The sequence below is a fragment of the Euleptes europaea genome, chromosome 15, assembly GCF_029931775.1.
Source record: "Euleptes europaea isolate rEulEur1 chromosome 15, rEulEur1.hap1, whole genome shotgun sequence".
NCBI lineage: Eukaryota > Metazoa > Chordata > Lepidosauria > Squamata > Sphaerodactylidae > Euleptes > Euleptes europaea.
Window position 1 is genome coordinate 10775457 of NC_079326.1, and position 18282 is coordinate 10793738.

Here is an 18282-nt window from a genome sequence, read left to right on the forward strand (position 1 = left end):
CCTGAGGATTATGTGACCTTTGGGAACACAGGATGTAACCCAGGCGTCACGGGAAGAACAGGGAATTGACCTAAATCACACACTCCTGTGTGAGCTCTAGCTCTGTTAACAGAAGAATTTGAGCAAAATGGGGAAAGGACAATTTCTCTTGATTCCCCCACTGAGTTGCAGCCTCCTGCACTGCATCCTGTTCTGTTCTCAAGGGACTGCCGAGCTTTTTGGGGAGAGGGGAGTGGACAGCTGGAAGGGGAAAGGGAGGAGAGAGAGATTCAGCCTATGACCACATGCTGTTAATTGTATTAAACCCCATGTTTCTTCTATTCCTTCCATAATAATAATATTGTATACTCGCCACCCCCACATCCAAGAGTAGGGTTAGAGTCCAATAGCACAGGCTCAGACTAAGGTTTAACATTCATTTCCAGTTAAATGATCTCAAACAGCAGGTGCTATGAAAGACTCTGGAGAGCTGCAGCCAGCCAAAAATACAATTGATCAATCAGTAGAAAATATGCCCTTATTGATCAGCTATAATTTGTGCAGCTTTCTACACCATGTGACTGCAATGCTTGTCAAAGTTGGCATTGCTGAGACAAGCAGGGGTGGCAAGCTAACCACTTTGTAATTACCAGCTTAAATTGGGCCCATCAACCACTTTTGAAAGGCTTTATGTCTAGAAACAGTGAAAATCAATAAAGCCAAAGAAACAAAGTAAAATATAATCTCGTGATTTTATGACCATCATGATTAAAACAATTTGGAAAACAGTTGAGGACAAATATCTGCATTCTTAGCTTCCAACCTATGGCTCACACACCACCACAGACATTCACAATTTTTTTACTCTTTACAGAGGTTTCTACAGCACAATGTAGGATTACTTGATTTCCAAACTAATATAGTCAAAAAGGGCAAGAGTCCAGTAGCACCTTAAAGACTAACAAAAATATTTTCTGGTAGGGTATGAGCTTTCGTGAGCCACAGCTGTATCTGTGGCTCACGAAAGCTCATACCCTACCAGAAAATATTTTTGTTAGTCTTTAAGGTGCTACTGGACTCTTGCCCTTTTTGACTACTGCAAACAGACTAACACGGCTACCCACTGTGAATTATCCAAACTAATATAATCACTGTCAACACTCCATCTATTCATAACATAGGCATCCTGTGCATTATCTATTGGAAGCCGCCCTCAGCCCAGCAATGCTAGGGAGGGCGGGATATAAATTTAATAATAAATAAATGGATGTTGGGCGTCCAAACAGGAAGTGGGAGACCTCTCCAGCTAGACAGAGACATGCCAAAAAAGATCTTGCTTTCTGAACAAAAATTCCACTATCTCCCTCAAACCAAAGGGCATGAATGAGGGCATCAACCCCTAGAGACCACTCCATGGAGCTGTCCCCATATCGGTCAGGGAAATGAGCATGGGTAGAAGAAAAAAGGTCTTATTTATGCATTTGAAATATTTATATCCTGTTTAACAGGATGCCTTTTAAAATAAACATACTGTTTAAAGATACTTTCTTGCATATAAACACACAGTAATGCAATGAAGATCCTTGAACTGTGATAGCGGCTGTTGCTGAAACAACTTTTAAAATATCTGCAAAGCCAATCTGCTCTCTAATGGCCAATCAGAAGCCCTGCTGGGCAAAAGCCCCACCCACATTCTAAGAACACTTGACAAGTGCTAGGAAAGGTGTCGGTGAGCGCCAGGTTGTGGACACCTTGTATAGGGCTTTAAAGGTCAACACCAGCATTTTGAATTGGGCCTGGAAACAAACTAGGAGCCAGTGAAGGCAAACCAAGACTCTATGGCCCACTCCATCCAACATCCTCCTTGCAGCATTCTGTACCAAACAAAATTTCCAAACGCTTTCTGCTTCGCTTGGTCAGTCTTCTATACTAGATTTGTATTATTTATGTACTCTGTGAATGGATGTTTCTCAACAAAGTAATCCAAGAAAATAGAATGATAGGATATTGCCCTGAGTTTATCACCTGAATTTCATTAGTGTGTGAACAGCGTGGAGGAAAAGTCAGCAGCATGGGGATCTGAGAAACCCTTAGTACTCAAGCCATAACGGGCTTGGCAAAGCAAGATTGTTGGGTTTAAGAACTGAACCTTAGGTCTGGAAATTTCTCCATTTGCACATGCACTGTATCTCCACTGAACATCATAAATGATATTTGTTACACATATTCAGGGCACAACACTACATTTCTGGTTTCCATTACCAGCTCAACCCCCACTAATTTCCAAATGAAAAAAGAAAACACAAAAGACAACACAATGCAGCATTTCCCTTGAAGACTGAGGCAGCAGAATGGAAACTGATATCCTCATTTGAGACACATCAAATCTGGTTCAACCTGCATTTCCAGTTATTAGCATCAGCAGAACTGCCACCTCTATTTTCAAAGGAAAGAAAAAATGCAAGTCGACAAAGGCAACCTTTTCCCTTGAGACAGTGAGGCAGCAGAAGTTGGCATACTGCTCAGTTGGCATGCATACACCATTTCCCACAAGAAAAGCACCATAAAAGCTGAGATTTATTATGGCATAATCTTTCATGGGGCCCATTCCAAAAAGGGACAACCTATTTATTGCATCAGAATAAGCAATTTTTGGCCCACAAAAGCTTGTGCCGTAATAATTTTAAGTATTGGAAGTAGGGCTGCTAGGTCCCTCTTCACCAGTGGTGGGAGGTTTTTGGGACGGAGCCTGAGGAGGGCAGGGTTTGGGGTGGGACTTCAATGCCATAGAGTCCAATTGCCAAAGTGGCCATTTTCTCCAGGGGAATTTATTTCTATCGCCTGGAGATCACTTGCAATAGTAGGAGATCTCCAGCTAATACCTAGAGGTTAAGCAGAAAAACAGCACCTGAGCTCGAATGCAGAGTTTGCAGAGCAATACACAATATTTCCTAGGAATATTTCTAAGGAATATTTTCCTAAGGAATATTTCTATTCCTTAGAAAATTAATCCTTAGAAACAAAAAATCATAACAATACAAGTTTCCACAAAACAAACCGTTGTAATAATATCTAAGAGTGGCACAAATGAAGAACAATAAGCAAAAAATACTCTTCCTTAGGTAAACAAAATCCTTCAATGATATAATTTTAAAGAAAAGGTCCAAAGTCCCTTCTAGGAAATATTGCTCTGCAAACTCTGCATTCGAGCTCAGGTGCTGTTTTTCTGCTTAACCAACGTTTGTTCAGCGCAGGTATCTATTACTTAATTCTAACTAATACCTAGAGGTTGGCAACCCTAGTTGGAAGGCGCCAGGAGACTCTTCGTTGTTGTGCAGCAACAGACGAACGTAACTACCTCTTATGCATTCTGGTAGTTTAATAAGGAAAACAGACCCAAAATTGGGGGGGGGGGAGAGATTGGGGGGGCCATCGTCTGTCTCGGAGGACGCTTTCGCTGAGATTTCCACGAGAGCCCGGAACTGCTTCCCCGCGTAATTCCTCCACGGGGCTGAGCTCCTGGAGCAGCCCTCGCGCACTCACCGGCTGCCTGCCTGGCCTGCCTGCCTGCCTTCCCCCACACTCCTCCGCCCACAACCGGAAGGGTTCGCGGGGTTCAGGCGCTCGTGGCGGCGGAGGGACGGTTGGCGCTCGTGGCGGCTTTGGCTTGTGACATCACACGACGGTTGGCGGAGGGACGGTTGGCGCTCGTGGCGGCTTTGGTTTGTGACGTCACACGACGGTTGGCGCTCGTGGCGGCTTTTGCTTGTGACGTCACACGACGGTTGGCGCTCGTGGCGGCTTGTTCGTGACGTCACACGACGGTTGGCGGAGGGACGGTTGGCGCTTCTGGCGGCTTTTGTTTGTGACGTCACACGACGCTCGTGGGCGGCTCTGGTTTGTGACGTCACACGAGGCGCCCTCCCGCCCTCTCTTCGCCCCGCGGGGCGAAGAGAGGGCGGGAGGGCGCCTCGTGTGACGTCACAAACCAGAGCCGCCCACGAGCGCCAACCGTCCCTCCGCCGTAATTTGCATAAAGCCCTCCCCCCTCCCGAGCCCGATCGAATCGGCGACTCCAGAAAGAAGAGCCCTACTTTTTGCTCCCTCCCTACAGCGAGTGAAGGACGCTTTGTAGTGGGCGGGGTTAGCCAGGCTGCCAATAATAAAAACCGAGCCGTCCATTGCTCCGCTGTTTTCCGAGATCCCGCCCCCCGAGGCCTCAATCAGCCGCTGGAAGCGAAGGCGCGGTTGGGCGAGGGGGCGTGGCTTCGCGAGGGGAGCGCGAGGCTGGCCCCGCCCCCTCCGCCTCCCGATCGGGAGCGAGAAGGAGACTCGCTTCAGAGTGGCGGCGCGAGAGGAGCGAGGCGGCGGCGGCTGCTCTGCGCTGGCGGGTGAGGGCGCGCGGGATGAACGGGGCGGCCCCGCCGCTCTTCGGCTGCAAGGAGCGCGCGCTGCTGCTGGGCGACAGCTTCGAGAGGCAGCCGCGTTGCGCCTTCCACACCGTGCGCTGTGAGTGGGGTGGGGGTGGGGGGGGGCGAGGCTCTGTAGACCTATCCTTATTTATTGGTGCGGTCTGTTGGACCGGCCAACGGTTGTCTGACTTGATAAAACTACAAAACTAATATCGATGACAAAAATCAGATTGAAGTCTAATGACATTAAAATGTAAGACGTTAAGACCGAGCGCCAGAATTAACTTGGCCTTTTCCCATTCTGTTTGGCAGTTGGGCGTGTGGGCGTGGCTGAGAACTCTTTGAAGTGGGTTCGAGTGAGGGGGCGGGGGGCTTTGCGGGGCGGCGCGGGGGCTGCTGGGAGAATCCTTCGGTTCGGGCAGGTAGGTGGAGGATGGCGGGTGCGGGAGAAGAAAGCCTTGGTTCGCTTGGCAGACAGGCACCTCCTTGCGGGGCTCGTCGATTTTGAACCCCCGTGTAAGGAAAAACGGCGTAAAATAGGGCCTGAGTGTAAAACAAACCTTGAAACCTTGGAGGAGGAGGAGTTGGCGTGAGCCTTAGGAACTTACGGCCAGGTGGTGGCGACAGGTGGAGACGCTTTGGATAAGGGGAAGTGGTTCCCAAGCCGGACCTTTTTGGGAAGTGATGGACAGGGCTGGATTTTATTTTATTTTTACAGTAGATTATTATTATTTTTTATATATTTTTTCTTGTCAAGTCACATACAATTTCAATATTGCCATCTTCAGGGTTACATAAAATAAAACAATTTCCAACTAATCAGCCTAATTAGTATTAACTTTTCTGACTTCCCCTCCCCTCCTCTATCATATTAATATCTGTATAATCCCCTCTGTATTTGTTTTCTAATTCATTACAATTCATTGTATCATTTCTATAAACTACATATTATCATCCTATATATTTTAATTGTTGAATACTTCATCCTTTCATCATTAATCAATTGAATTAGATTAAGTCATAGCCTTTAACATTTCCCATATTTAATTCATTTTCACAATATGTTATCCATGCCTCCCATTCTTTCACATATTCTTCATTGTCTTTTTGATTTACTAAAGCAGTAAGTTTAGCCATTTCTGCTAGTTCAAACATTTTATTTATCCAGTCAGATTTTTACAGTAGATTATTATGGTACTTGTTAATTTTTAAAATATTTTATTTGAGAAAACTTGAGACAGTGTGATTTGTTTTTCAGAGTAAGTGTAATACTCCCTTTCAAAAGGGTTGTGTGTGAAGGCATTATGGAGTGTTGATTTTTTTTATTCTAATGCTCAAAATGTTATCAAAGCAAAGATAAAAAGTATTTTAATGCAAATATACTTATATCATAAGTATCAAATTTGTTTAACAAACAGTTCAATCTGTGAATCCCTTTTTAAAGTCATTGTATGTGCGCACTTGTATATATATATGTTTTCTACCAAATAGGCAATGATATGCTGTGAAACAGGGAATCTCCTGAAGTACCTGGGTGTGGTTTGGGGAAAGAAGATTTAGGAAATAAGCCCAGTTACCAGCTGTTGCCCAACAAATAGACTTGCATATATACTACAGACGTCTATAATATAAAAGCAAATGACAAATCATAATGGCTTATTGCAGCATGGTCTTCGTAGACAAAAATGTATTTCAGGTTGTTGGAGCTAATTGGTATAAAAACACACCTTTTCTTCTTCACCTTACTAGATTTTGTAGATAATACACATATACCTCTTGTTGAAACTTTCATATTCTAATATTTATGAAGGCATATAAACCAGGCTCCATCTGTCATAAATCATGACATGTTGACAGGTGGGTGATGCAGTTTCATAATAATTTTATAGTTTTGAAGGCACTTTGTACCTACTGTCTTGTAACTAACTAGTATAGTGATTAGGATTTGCACTGATTTTAGCAGAGACCCACGAATCTTATATCCTGAAGATAGACCCACTGACTTGCAGCTATAGGGAAGCTGGAGACCTGCTTATTCAAAATGTATTTAAACATGTTATACACTGTAAATAATTAACAGGCTTAGTTGCCAGGACTATTACCACAGTAAAAATAAAAACTAACAATAAACAAGCTAGATATGCTTACAATTTCCTGGCCTTTTAAAGTGTTTAGCAATGAGAAATTATGTGTTGGATCTTTTTAAAACATGCAGAACTCTTAAAAAATGAAACCAAGCATTTTAAATATCTCAGCTATTTCTTGTTTTGTAAAGGTATGATCTGACCTTTTCCATCTATATATTTAAACTTGTTGTCTTCCCTGCTTTAAGTGTTTGGGAATAATTTGAATTTGGGTTCAGACTTCACTTGCCTTTTACTTTGAAAATTGGTAATTTTAATTTTTGAATTTTAGTTTTTCTAATTGTTTCTTGAATATGAGAAATAATACTCCTTTTTGAAAATATTACACTTTGGCGAATTTGTTCAGTCCTTGTATGATGAACTGCAAGATATATATTTGTCAAATCTCCTGGACCTACCTAAATCTGCCTTAAAAAATATATCAGTTGAATGAGCCAGCGCTTTTCTATCTTGGCTGTGAATGCATTAGTGTTTAAAGGAGTCCTAAAAAGTACACCCATTACCAGTTTTATTATTCTTTACTTAGATGACTTCAAACCTGCATCAATCGATACATCCTGTGAAGGAGACCTTGAAGTTGGTAAAGGTGAACAGGTGACAATAACTTTACCAAATATTGAGGTAAGACTGAAGAAAAGAGTATAGCTTATGTCTTGAGCATGAGACTTCATGAATTTAAAAAGTAACATAGCAACCACATTTGCCATGGTTATCCCTGTTTCCTACAGTTAGCTGCCATGGTGAGAAGGACAGATGTACTTTTTCTAAACGTGCATTGGGCAGCCAAACCAGTTAAAGCTCCACAAAAGGTGTCTTTTATATAGGAAGTTGTCTGCTCTATTTGTTTACTGTTGGGAAATGAGCGAACTGCTGCAGACCTGATTGCTGTATAACCTGTGAAGTAGAACTTATTTCTGTGTAAGGAAATTTAGGGCTACAGCCTTTGTGAGCTGTTCTGCCATTGACAACCTCAGTTATCATGAACAGATCTCAAGAGTGAATAAGAGAGAACATTATGTTGATATTATAACTACAATAACAAGGAGGTGTGAATAAATGATATTTGGGTAATTGAGCATGTACTGCATTTACTCAAGTTTCTAGATATTTTGGCTCTAATTGGATGGTAAATTTTGTCTTCCACTAAAACAGACAGGAAGTTGAAAATTGCCTGCCTTCAGACACAGTGATAGGAAACAGTCAGCAATCATGGTGCCCCCCAAGTGAAACAGAACCTCCTCCCTTGCCTTTTTATGGGGATAACTGCTTGCCCTTCCCCATAGCTTGCCTGATACACCAGATATCGGAAAATAATAAGAAATATATCATTCCTCTTATTCACCGCAGTATCTGGCCAAACAAATTTCTACATGGGAGGGGCTGTGGCTCAGTGGAAGAGCATCTGCTTGGCATGCAGAAGGTCCCAGGTTCAGTCCCCAGCATCTCCAGTTAAAGGGACTAGGCAAGTAGGTGATGTGAAAGACCTCTGCCTGGGACCCTGGAGAGCCGCTGCTGGTCAGAGTAGACTATACTGACTTTGATGGACCAAGGGTCTGATTCAGTATAAGGCAGTTTTGTGTGTTTGTGTGTACATTCTTGTTTATTTAGGGAGACAGGTTGTACTCATTAAAGCTAAAACAGATTGAATTATTCAAGGCAATGTGAATTGTGTTGGTGAGATGATCACATCATCGTTTTAAAATTGGTAGCTTACTTAGCTAAAATTATGCATTCTTGAAATCATTTCACAAAACCAAGAACCATGCTGTCTGAAAGTTCTTTGATTACATGTTGTTTAGGTACGATTTCAGAAAACAAGTAGATAGTTCTGCTTGTGGTAATGGTTGATTGCAGTTGCTGATGCCCACAAGGACTTGCTTTTTGACTGTGACTAGCACATTGTTCCAGTTTTGCAGTTAAGGGGTGCTGAATGTTATACAGTTACGACAAGAGAACAGAATGAGTCACCTCTCTCACACCCCAGGTCTGAATTCAAACATCTTATAACAAACCTTGGAAGAACTTTAAAAAATTGGTTTTGTTATTACAAGCCAGTTTATTTTAATAGTAAGCTTGTAATTTTTTGTGGTAATCTCAAATTTCTTCATAATTTATTTGGTAGCAGAGTGGCTGTTTTATAATCATGAAACAGACACTCTTGGAGCATTACTGTGAAATGCACAGGATCTTCTATTGTGAAGTCAACAGCTGTTTGCCTTAGGAAAAATGCCGCTCTATAATTGCCTACAGTAGCAATATTTTTTCTCATTTTGAAAAAAGGGTTCAGCTCCACCAGTAACAGTTTTCAAGGGCTCCAAGAAGCCATACCAAAAAGAATGCATATTGATTATTAACCATGACACTGGAGAATGTAGACTTGAGAAACTGAGTAGCAACATCACTGTGAAGAAGACCAGGTGGGTGAAAGCTGCTGTTTCTTTACTCATTATGAAAATGCTGTAGTCAAAGCAAGTGTAGCTAAATTAGGAAACAGAAGAGGTGAATGACGCATCTTTAACAAAGCATTTCTTCAGCCTTCTTACTCCAAGGATATGTTATGTATTTTCTTTGAGGAGAAGCACATTTGTTTCTCAAGGTTAGGTTTAGCCATTGATGCCTTGAATGGAGTCCTGTCTTTATGCCCTACCCCAGGGGTCGCCAAGAGAGCCAAATATCAACAGTACAAGGATTGAGATTTCTTTTGAGAGCCAAATTTTTTAAACTCAAACTATATAGGTAGGTACAGTGTTTATTAACTTAATAAACTTTAATTAAAATTTAGCAGAAGTGGAAACCAGTAGAGCACCTACTGCACAGTGGGATGGTGAATGGCTGTGGGGAGAGTGCAACCCCCCCCCCCGTTCCTTTTGAAAGAGGCACAAAGTAGCAGGAAGAGGGGAAACCTGTAGTAATAGGCCAGGGGAGGGCTAACAATTGCCAGACAAAAAGGCCCACTGTTTTCTCCCCCACCCCACCATCACCCAGCTAGGGTCCAGATGTCCAGGGATCCCAGGCATAGAGGAAGAGGCCAGCAGGTCCCCGGTCTGTGTGTGTTCCATGCAAACAAACAAGGTGGAGATGCACAGTCCATCCATCCTCCCCCCCCCCCCGCCACGGACATGCCAGTTCCCTCCTGGCCAGAGGGAGGGGCAGGTGCTCACTACCCCCCACCATTCTGGGACCGACGGGCTCCAGATTCAGGGCAGGCAGGCGGGTGCCCGGGCAAGGTGGCTTGGCTGGAGGAGCCCCCCCCCCCACCGGCTGGGGGACAGGCAGGCAGGGCCGCGCACCCAGGTGGCTTCCACGGGGGGGGGTAGAAAGGAGAGTCCCCCAACTGCCCCTTCCTCCCTCCCTCGAGGCCACGGTGCCAGCCCCCTCCCCCCTCCCAGGGCCGGCCTGAGCACGGCCTTGGGCCCGCTCTGCAGCCCTGGGGGCGAGAGCGGCCTTACCGAAAGAGAGGCCCGCGCGGCAGGGAGGGGGGAGGTGGCGGCCGCCGGGGCAGCTCGCTCTCTGCCTCCCCCTCCCCTCCGGGTTGCGGGCTGCCTCAAGCGAGAAAGTCGCCGCGCGGGGCTTCCTCGTCCGAGCAAAGCGCGCCCAAAGCAATGGGAATTTCGAGCCTTTCTGAAGAGGGACTCGAGGAGCCAACAGCAGAAGCCAAGAGGCAGCGGGTGGGCTTACCGTTCAAATATCGATACGGCGGCTGCTCCCTTCGCTGCTTAAGAAACCCCCAATCCCCACAGCAGGCCAGTGAGCAGCAGCAGCACGTGGTCGCTCCTTTGTAATTCGAGCGCCTCCTGCGCAGACTCTCTCCCCACAGCAGGCCCGCCAGCAGCAGCAGCGACACATGGTCGCTCCTACATAACCCAAGCGCCTCCTGCGCAGACTCTCTCCCGCCCCCCGCCCCTTTCACTACTCAGCCGGGCCCGGACATGGAAAGAGCCGCACTCAAGGGCTCAAAGAGCCGCATGCGGCTCGGGAGCCGCACTTTTGAGACCCGTGCCCTACCCTATCCTCTCACCAAGGGCAGTTCTCACGAGCTTTCTTTAGCAACTTTCCCGAGACATGCTTGAGATCCCTGAAGGCCTGCACCCAGACAAATGTAGCATTCACCATATGGATGAGATAGTCAAACATGTTGAACCAAATGTTATGCAGCTTTCAACAGTGCTGGGCTTTGTATGAAACTCTTTTTATTAAGCATAAATCACTTTTAATTCCATTCCTTATTAATGATGGAAGGTTTTTGCTGTGACTTTGCACAATGCGGTCTGATGTGGGGATGAAGTGTTAATAAACTGGTTTGTGTTTCCGTGGATGAAAAGATTCCTGTTCTCTGAAAGAGACTTTCTTGCCTCCCTCCACCTAATGCAGCTTTAAATGCCTCCTGATATGCTGCTCCCTTGGGGCTGCAACAGGTAGGGGGAGGTGGAAAATTGGTATATGGAAATCCTTCCATCCACAGAAATGCTGCATTGGCTCCAACCTGCTTGACTTCTGCTGCAAGTGAAAAATAAAATTTAAGTTTGAAAGCTATAATCTGATTCATACTAGAGTAACTGGATTTAAGCCTCTTTTCAATTCAAATAGTTTGTTTTTAAACACTTAGAACAGTTCACAAAATTCTCAAAGTAGAACTTTATTCTTTGAAGACATTTGAAAATTCTAACCCTTTCATACAGAGGTGAAGGAAGCAGTAAGGTCCAGTCTCGTATTGAGCAGCAGCAGCAACTAATGCGAAGCGCAAATAAGATTTCAAACAGTGTTAAATGTTCTACACCAAAAGAAAAGATGTCTCCAGCTTCTCTTATGGATGATATTGAAAGAGGTAAGTTATAACTACATCTCTTGCTAGAAGCTTGTGCCAAGGCTAAAACTTGCTCTCAGTTTGTAATTCCAGGATTTTGAGATTGCAGTTTAACTGTAGTGTTCTGCAGATGTTACTTTGCATTCCATTCATGTGGAATGAGAACTTTCCAGCCACATGTTTTAGTAGCACAATATGTGCACTATATCATGTGAATTGGGTAACATGGATTTTCCTTTCAGTTATAGCCTCCACTTACATGAACAGGGTCCACATGTTGTCTAGTTACTGTTTCACGTTTCTAAAATCTGGGCTAGTGGATTCCCGCTCTGTGTCAACGCAGTATAGTGTCTGCTAAGGCCTCTTACCTTACTCTTGCCACCTCATGGACAGATCTGTGTCCCTGCAGACATTTAAGGTCTTGTAAATGAATATTGTGTGGCTAGCCTGATGTCGTCAGATCTCAGAAGCTAAGCAGGGTCAGCCCTGGTTAGTATTTGGATGGGAGACCACCAAGGAATACCAGGGTTGCTGTGCAGAGGAAGGCACTGGCAAACCACCTCTGTTAGTCTCTTGCCATGAAAACCCTCCAAAAAGGGGTCACCATAAGTCTGCTGCAACTTGAAGGCACTTTACACACACACAAATGAATATTGTTCTATTAAAAAATCCCTTGCAAATAGAAAACTGGCAGAAGTTCTAGTTTTCTTTGGAAATCTTTTTTGCATGTAGGGGCATTAATAATATGAGTCCCTATTGCAGTCTTAAGTGGTGCAGCTCAGTCACAGTAAGTCAATAAGTCACAGTATGACCAATAAAAACTTGCTGCTTTTTGAAAACTTATCTCTACTTGGAGTATTCCAAAGAAGGCATCAGCAGAATCAGTTGTATGAATGATACAACAAATCACAAATCAGTTCACTGTAATTCTCTGGACTGCTGCTGGTTTATAACCCATTTACTAAAACTAAATCATAGTTTAGACTTATTAGAAATAAACAAACCAAAATCATTTATCCTTTGTAAAAATTAGCACATGACAAATAAGTAGTATCTTCGCCACATATTTCAGACTCTATAGGTTTTAACCAGCTTTAATAACAATATTGCTTCAGGGGATATCAAAATCATCTGTAATTTGTTATTTTAAAAACTGCTAAAGCTTGTTTATGTAATTTTTACCTCCCTCTACAGATGAATGGATTCAGGTAATAATGGCTGTGCCTCCCCCATTAGTAGAGAGGCTTCTTTTGAAAAGTCATTGATGTATATAACCAAAAAAGAACAGAAGAGTCTCTCTGTACATTCTCCTGCATTCATTTAATGGAATAACCTTTTCATCCAGTCATAATGTGTACCAAGAAGGGGGGCAATAGGAATAACCAAGTTCACTGACAAAAGTCCTCTTAAATAAATTAGAATATGCACATTCATGCTTAGTGTCACTGAATGAGCATTCTGATTGAAGACTTAATTTCACAAATAGTGAAGAATTTCAGCAGTTGCTCCAGTAACCCATTCTTGGTGCCTTGTATAGAACTGACTACTCTGCTGTGCCCTTCTTTGTTTCTGACATCCAACTTTATTTTCCTTTTCAAGATTGTATCTACATCACCTACTGCTACAGCAGCTTAGTTGCTGTGAAATTGAGAAAAAGGGGGTATGATATGACATGGAAGAATACTGGTGCAGAAATAGTGTAGAAGATAGCAGTTCAATTGTTTTAGTCTGCACTTGGATCTCTACCCATATTGCTCCAAGAAATGGTGACAGTGTGCGTACTCCTTTCTGTTTCTTCTCTTGACTTGCTCTGGCAATGGACCCATCCTTTTTGATATGTCCTACTTCTGAGAATGCTTGCTAAAGGATGAAGGTTTTAATCAAAGTATATCTGGTGGTTGCATATTTTTACTAGTTATTCAAGATACAAATTACACTCATGCATTAAAAATTTCCTTCACAACAAGGAAATTTCACAACTTTCACAACTTCCTTCAAGTTCCCCCCTGTACCCATGCAGATGCTGTCAATTACACTATTGCATGTGAAGCATGTGTTGCCTGATAGTTTCCTGCTTAGTTTTAGCTTTTATGCAAGCTGACAAAAGTGAAAGGACCTAGGGAAACATTTACATTCTGATAAGAAAATCAGTGCATATCACTCATAGAAACTGATTTTTTTCTGTAAAAACATTAATGAGAAATTCAGAGAAGAGATTTATTAGATTAGCAAAGGTTCTTGCAAGCATTGTTATATTTTGATTTTCTTCTAGTTCTTCCTTTTCCTCACTCTCTGACTTGATTGTTTCTTATTTAGTGACTTATCTTAACACTGTAAGAACTTTTCAAAGCAAATCTTGAGATAGATATTAATAATCTGGGTAAATTCACATGGCTGCTTAAGTCTGTGGCAGTCATGTTTCATTCCAGCCATGCTAGCTTTTGTCATATGAGCAGGTACTGGGCTGGTTATTTAAAAACAGCACTGAGCCTGGATTGGCTTTTTGCTTGCTAGTGCAACAGGTTGAAAGGCTTTTGTTCTGAAGGTGTGGCAGTTGACTCAATATGATTACTGACTGAAGTCAGTTTTCATGTGACCAGCTCATTTCTTAGTTGTGCAGGTATGGTCCACTAAACAACTACTGCTGTGGCTGCAATAATTTGATCAAGTTCTAAGGCTGATGGAATAAGACCTGTTACCTAATGGGGTTGTGGCACATTCTGAACAGCCTGGTATCTTCTGTCTGCCCTCTACCACTACCAAAGATTGCCTTTACACCCAAGAAGTGGCAAATATGCTATTATGTTTTTCTTTAACCCCAACCTGCATCCTAGGAGCTTAGGACTGGATGCATTGCGCCAGCCTGTGAGGTAGGTTAGTCTAACCTTCATGAGAGAATAGAATATTTGAAATTGGGATATTCCAAGTTTGCCATACTATTCACTACACTACCACTATGCTATGTTAGCAAAATATATACAAGATAGAAAAACCATTGTCTCATTATTTAGTTGACATTTCTCATGGCCTTAACTTTGTACAGTAGAACTATAAAACAATCAGCTTTGTCCTGTTCATCTTGAAAATCTTTATTTTCAGAGCTCAAGGCGGAAGCTAAAGTTATAGAGCAGATGAGTAGCTCTGATAGTTCATCAGAATCAAAGAGTTCATCATCTTCAAGCAGTGAAAATAGTTCTAGTGATTCAGAAGATGAAAAGCCACCCCTTCCTTTGTCAATGCCACACCTGCGAACACAGTCTCCCGTGTCTGCTGTATCACATCAGACCTTCTATAATATGGATACTGGATATAACAGAAGTAAAGAGAACAGTGGACATGTGATAAATACATTGCGTAAGTACATGAACACCTTGTTAGAGTTGGACTTCAGGAATTTAAAAAGAAACTGCATGTTATATGAAATTTTAAACCATATGGAGATATGAGGGTTTGGCCTACTGAGGTATGGCTTAAGAAGTTGGGATAAAAGCTATTTTGATTAGCTTGTGCCATTTACCATGTCACAGATGGCATTGGCTTCTTCAGAGTTGCATACTTGGAGATAAAAACCAGTAATTTGTACTGGAAGTCCAAATTACAGCTTCCTCAAAAAGAACTGTTCCAACATCTGGTGCAATATGATCTAGTTTCCCCTCTGAACCACAGACTGACTGATATGTTTGTAAGGCCAGACATGCTAAGCTTCAACATTAGAATGTCATCACATACCTTCTTTGTTATATATGCACATAACTCACAGCTCATTCCTGAGCTTTGTAGCTGCTGGGGACAGCATAGCCGAGGCGCCACTGTGGTGCCTCCAAAGCTGTTCCCCAGCCGCTTAAAAAGCCTTCAAAAAAATTTCTGAGAAAATGGGGCATTTTGCCCCATTGAAAACAGCGAGGCAGCACCAGCAAAAACCTGGTACAGCAACGCTATTTCAGAGGGGGGCGTTCCCGACCCAAAAGGGGCCAGGAAGATGCCCACTGGCAGTTCCGCGCCCCCCCACCAGAATGCCCCCTGGGACTCCGGTGTGGGGATTTGTGCTGGTGGGACGCCAGTGGGAGGCCAAGCCGGCATCCCTGGGTTGCGCTGCCATGGCTCCGGAATGGACTTATGCATTGTATTTTCAACAGTAGAGTTCATAGGGAAAGTCTCAAGGTAGAGTTCATAGGGAAAGTCTCAAGGTAGAGTTCATAGGGAAAGTGTCTGCAGAACTCTTTTAGTCTAGTTCTGTAGTGATATGTGTGGCAACTGAGACAATTTTAATAATCTGCTTTTCAGTCTACTTTGTGTGCAATGAAGCAGTATTTTCCTATTCAAGTTCCTGATACAATAAACTGCCACAGGACTCTGATTTTTCTCCGTAGCAACTGGCTATTCCAGCTGCTGTGTTGGAATTTTCTGTAGAAATTTTGCCTTAGATGAGTTAATGAAATGATAAAATACTTTCAGCTTCTGCTAATACTAATTTTTTTTCTCACCATTATATCTAAAATCCGTAATTTTGTTTAAATTGTCAGATATCTAACAGGGAGGCAAGTCTTGCTTCTTTTTTCTTTGTTTACACAGAAGCAAATTACAATGCAACTTGAGTTATTGGTGCCACTCTGTAAGCAAAGGCTAATTTAGAGATTAATTGATAGTAACTTTTGCCTTCAAAACTTTTTACAGTCCGATCAGGAAGAACTTTTAAGCTTGCCATCCTGTGAGACCACCCTTGCTGATCTGTTGTCTTAAATTGCCACTCAAAACATGTAATGCCACAATTCATGGGAAACCTCTTTTGCAAACTTTATTGAAATAACTGGTAATTACAAAAGATTACAGCTTTGATATCATTGAAAGGGAGTTTTATGTAAATTTATAATTTATATTTTTATTGATATAGTTATGATGAAAAAGGGAGGAAAAGGAAATAAGTGCTCTTTTAATGAAGGAGAATGTAACTTCATGCAATGGTCTGTGTGTGCAAACTCTGCAAATAGTGTTTCAGAAGAGGCTATGTTGAAAAAAGTTCCATAATGTAGTCAGAATGATAATGAAAGCTGCTGTAAGTTTACGCTGAGATGTTGCCTTGGGGTTTTAAAGATATTTAGAAAATGGGGTATTTTTGTCTGTTATAATGTAAAACATTTTTTGAAATAAAATGGAGTGTTTTCTTCCATATATTAGCAGGGTTCGCACATAAATTTATCACTGTCTGAGCATGATATGCAGTTCAGTTTCATTGCTGCCTTCTGACTTTTCTGCTCCAGGTATTTCGTACTGGCAAAAAGCTGCTTTCCAGGATGGAAAGGAAGGCTAGCATTAGCGACAGTGGTAGCCTAGTTGATCATATAATTATAGTTTCTGAAGACAGCATAAGGAACTGCTACATATGGTGCCGTTTCAGAATAGCCTTGCTTTGATTCACTGCTCAGTGGAGATAAACCAACTTGACTTTTTAACGTTTCTTTAATTTTAGGGAATGATCTCCAGTTAAGTGAATCTGGAAGTGACAGTGATGATTGAGAACATCTTGGGACTATAGAAATGCATCACCTCCCTCTATGGATTGAGAAGACGGTTGTTTTGCACTAAGTTTATACTGTCTGAGAGAGAGGAATGTTACCAACTTGGACAATAAAGTTAACTTAATTTTTCTGACTGTCATTTGGAATCAAGTTCAGCAACATTCCCTTTTCCAAAACTTATTTTAATGTGGCTCTACCAAAAATATCTGAATTTGGTATTTATTCTTTTTAGCCAGACGCATAGTCTAGCCTTCACTACTACCTCCTGTACTTAAAATTTCAGTCAGCTAATTACTATGTATAAGGTAGACATGGAGGAAGTTCTTGTTTATAGTAAACACATTTTTGATTAAGGTTTACCTGATAACCTTTATATGTTTGTGTAAGTAGGAGAGAACAAGCTGTTGAGATCTATATTTTTTAATCCTTGCAGCTATTTATGTTAAAGAACATAAATATTGCCAAACAATATGGCCAACTACCTAATAATGTGGTGTAATTGTTCAGCAATAGCATTAACAAATTCTTAATTTCCTTGTATAGTACAGGTTTTAGTCTGCAGTATGTCAAATAGGACTTGATAGACTTTGGCCTTTTGTAGTAAACTTTGATCAACTCATAGCTGCTTCATCTTGCTAGCTGAAGTAGATAGTTGTGCAAAATGTGCGTTCTCTAATTTGATTCAGATCATCACATTCCTTTTAAGATTTCACAAACTTAAAATATTTATTATTTCAATAGAAGTCATTGTTTTTATTTGGTACTTTATATTGGCAGAGTGCCCAGAGAAACCATGTATTACAAATTTTGCTGCACAATGTGTGGGTGGAAAGGTGCAATTTTGCATTTCTTTCCCTGCATCTTTAAATAGGCCATTACTCATACAAATATGAAGGGGACCTATATGAACTCTCCTTCCAGGTTACCTATGACATTATTTGCTTGGCAGCTTTTATGTAAGGAATAGCCTCCAAATAGTTTTATAGAAGCAATTATAAGATCAGTTCATGGACATTAGCTTTTTACTGTTAGTTTTCAAGGATATATGCAAACTGTGCTGTGGTAACTTGTGGTGTATCCTGCTACCATGGTGCCAGCCCATAGGTGGTGAAGTTTGTACCCTGAACTCTGCTCTCATCCTCACGATGAAGCACTGGCTCAGCATAAAACAGCCTGTCCATCTATTTATGCAGAGGTAGAGTTTGTTCCTGTAGTCCATTTGGCTGAGGAAGCTGTGCTTTTAAGGAGGGAGGAGGTTGGCCTAAACTATTTAAGAATTGATATACCTCTTTTCATAGCTAACTGAGACAGAGCAAAGCAAACAGGGAGCTGTTTGCTGTCACAAAAGAGCCACAGAACCCATCTTGTGCTATCCACCTGAGATACTATGAGTGAATAAGAAAGGCATGGCAGCCTGTCTCCTCATT

At 42.2% G+C, this 18282-nt stretch overlaps 1 protein-coding gene across 1 annotated transcript; it reads left to right on the forward strand.

Annotated features, from left to right (window-relative positions):
- Positions 1–4380: 4380 nt before the first annotated feature.
- On the forward strand, positions 4381–16889 carry LOC130487762 (ELL-associated factor 2-like). Its single transcript, XM_056861275.1, has 6 exons — positions 4381–4488; positions 7062–7156; positions 8816–8952; positions 11215–11360; positions 14439–14693; positions 16807–16889. Exons 1-6 carry the CDS (start codon positions 4386–4388, stop codon positions 16851–16853), a joined length of 783 nt encoding a protein of 260 aa, XP_056717253.1. The 5' UTR covers positions 4381–4385; the 3' UTR covers positions 16854–16889.
- The last annotated feature ends 1393 nt before the right edge of the window (positions 16890–18282 follow it).

Coding starts and splice junctions, on each gene's coding strand:
- LOC130487762 (XM_056861275.1), top strand. CDS start 4,386: ATGAACGGGGCGGCCCCGCCGCTCTTCGGCTGCAAGGAGCGCGCGCTG. Junction 8,953..11,214: donor ATCACTGTGAAGAAGACCAG/GTGGGTGAAAGC, acceptor CCTTTCATACAG/AGGTGAAGGAAGCAGTAAGG. Junction 14,694..16,806: donor ACATGTGATAAATACATTGC/GTAAGTACATGA, acceptor CTTTAATTTTAG/GGAATGATCTCCAGTTAAGT.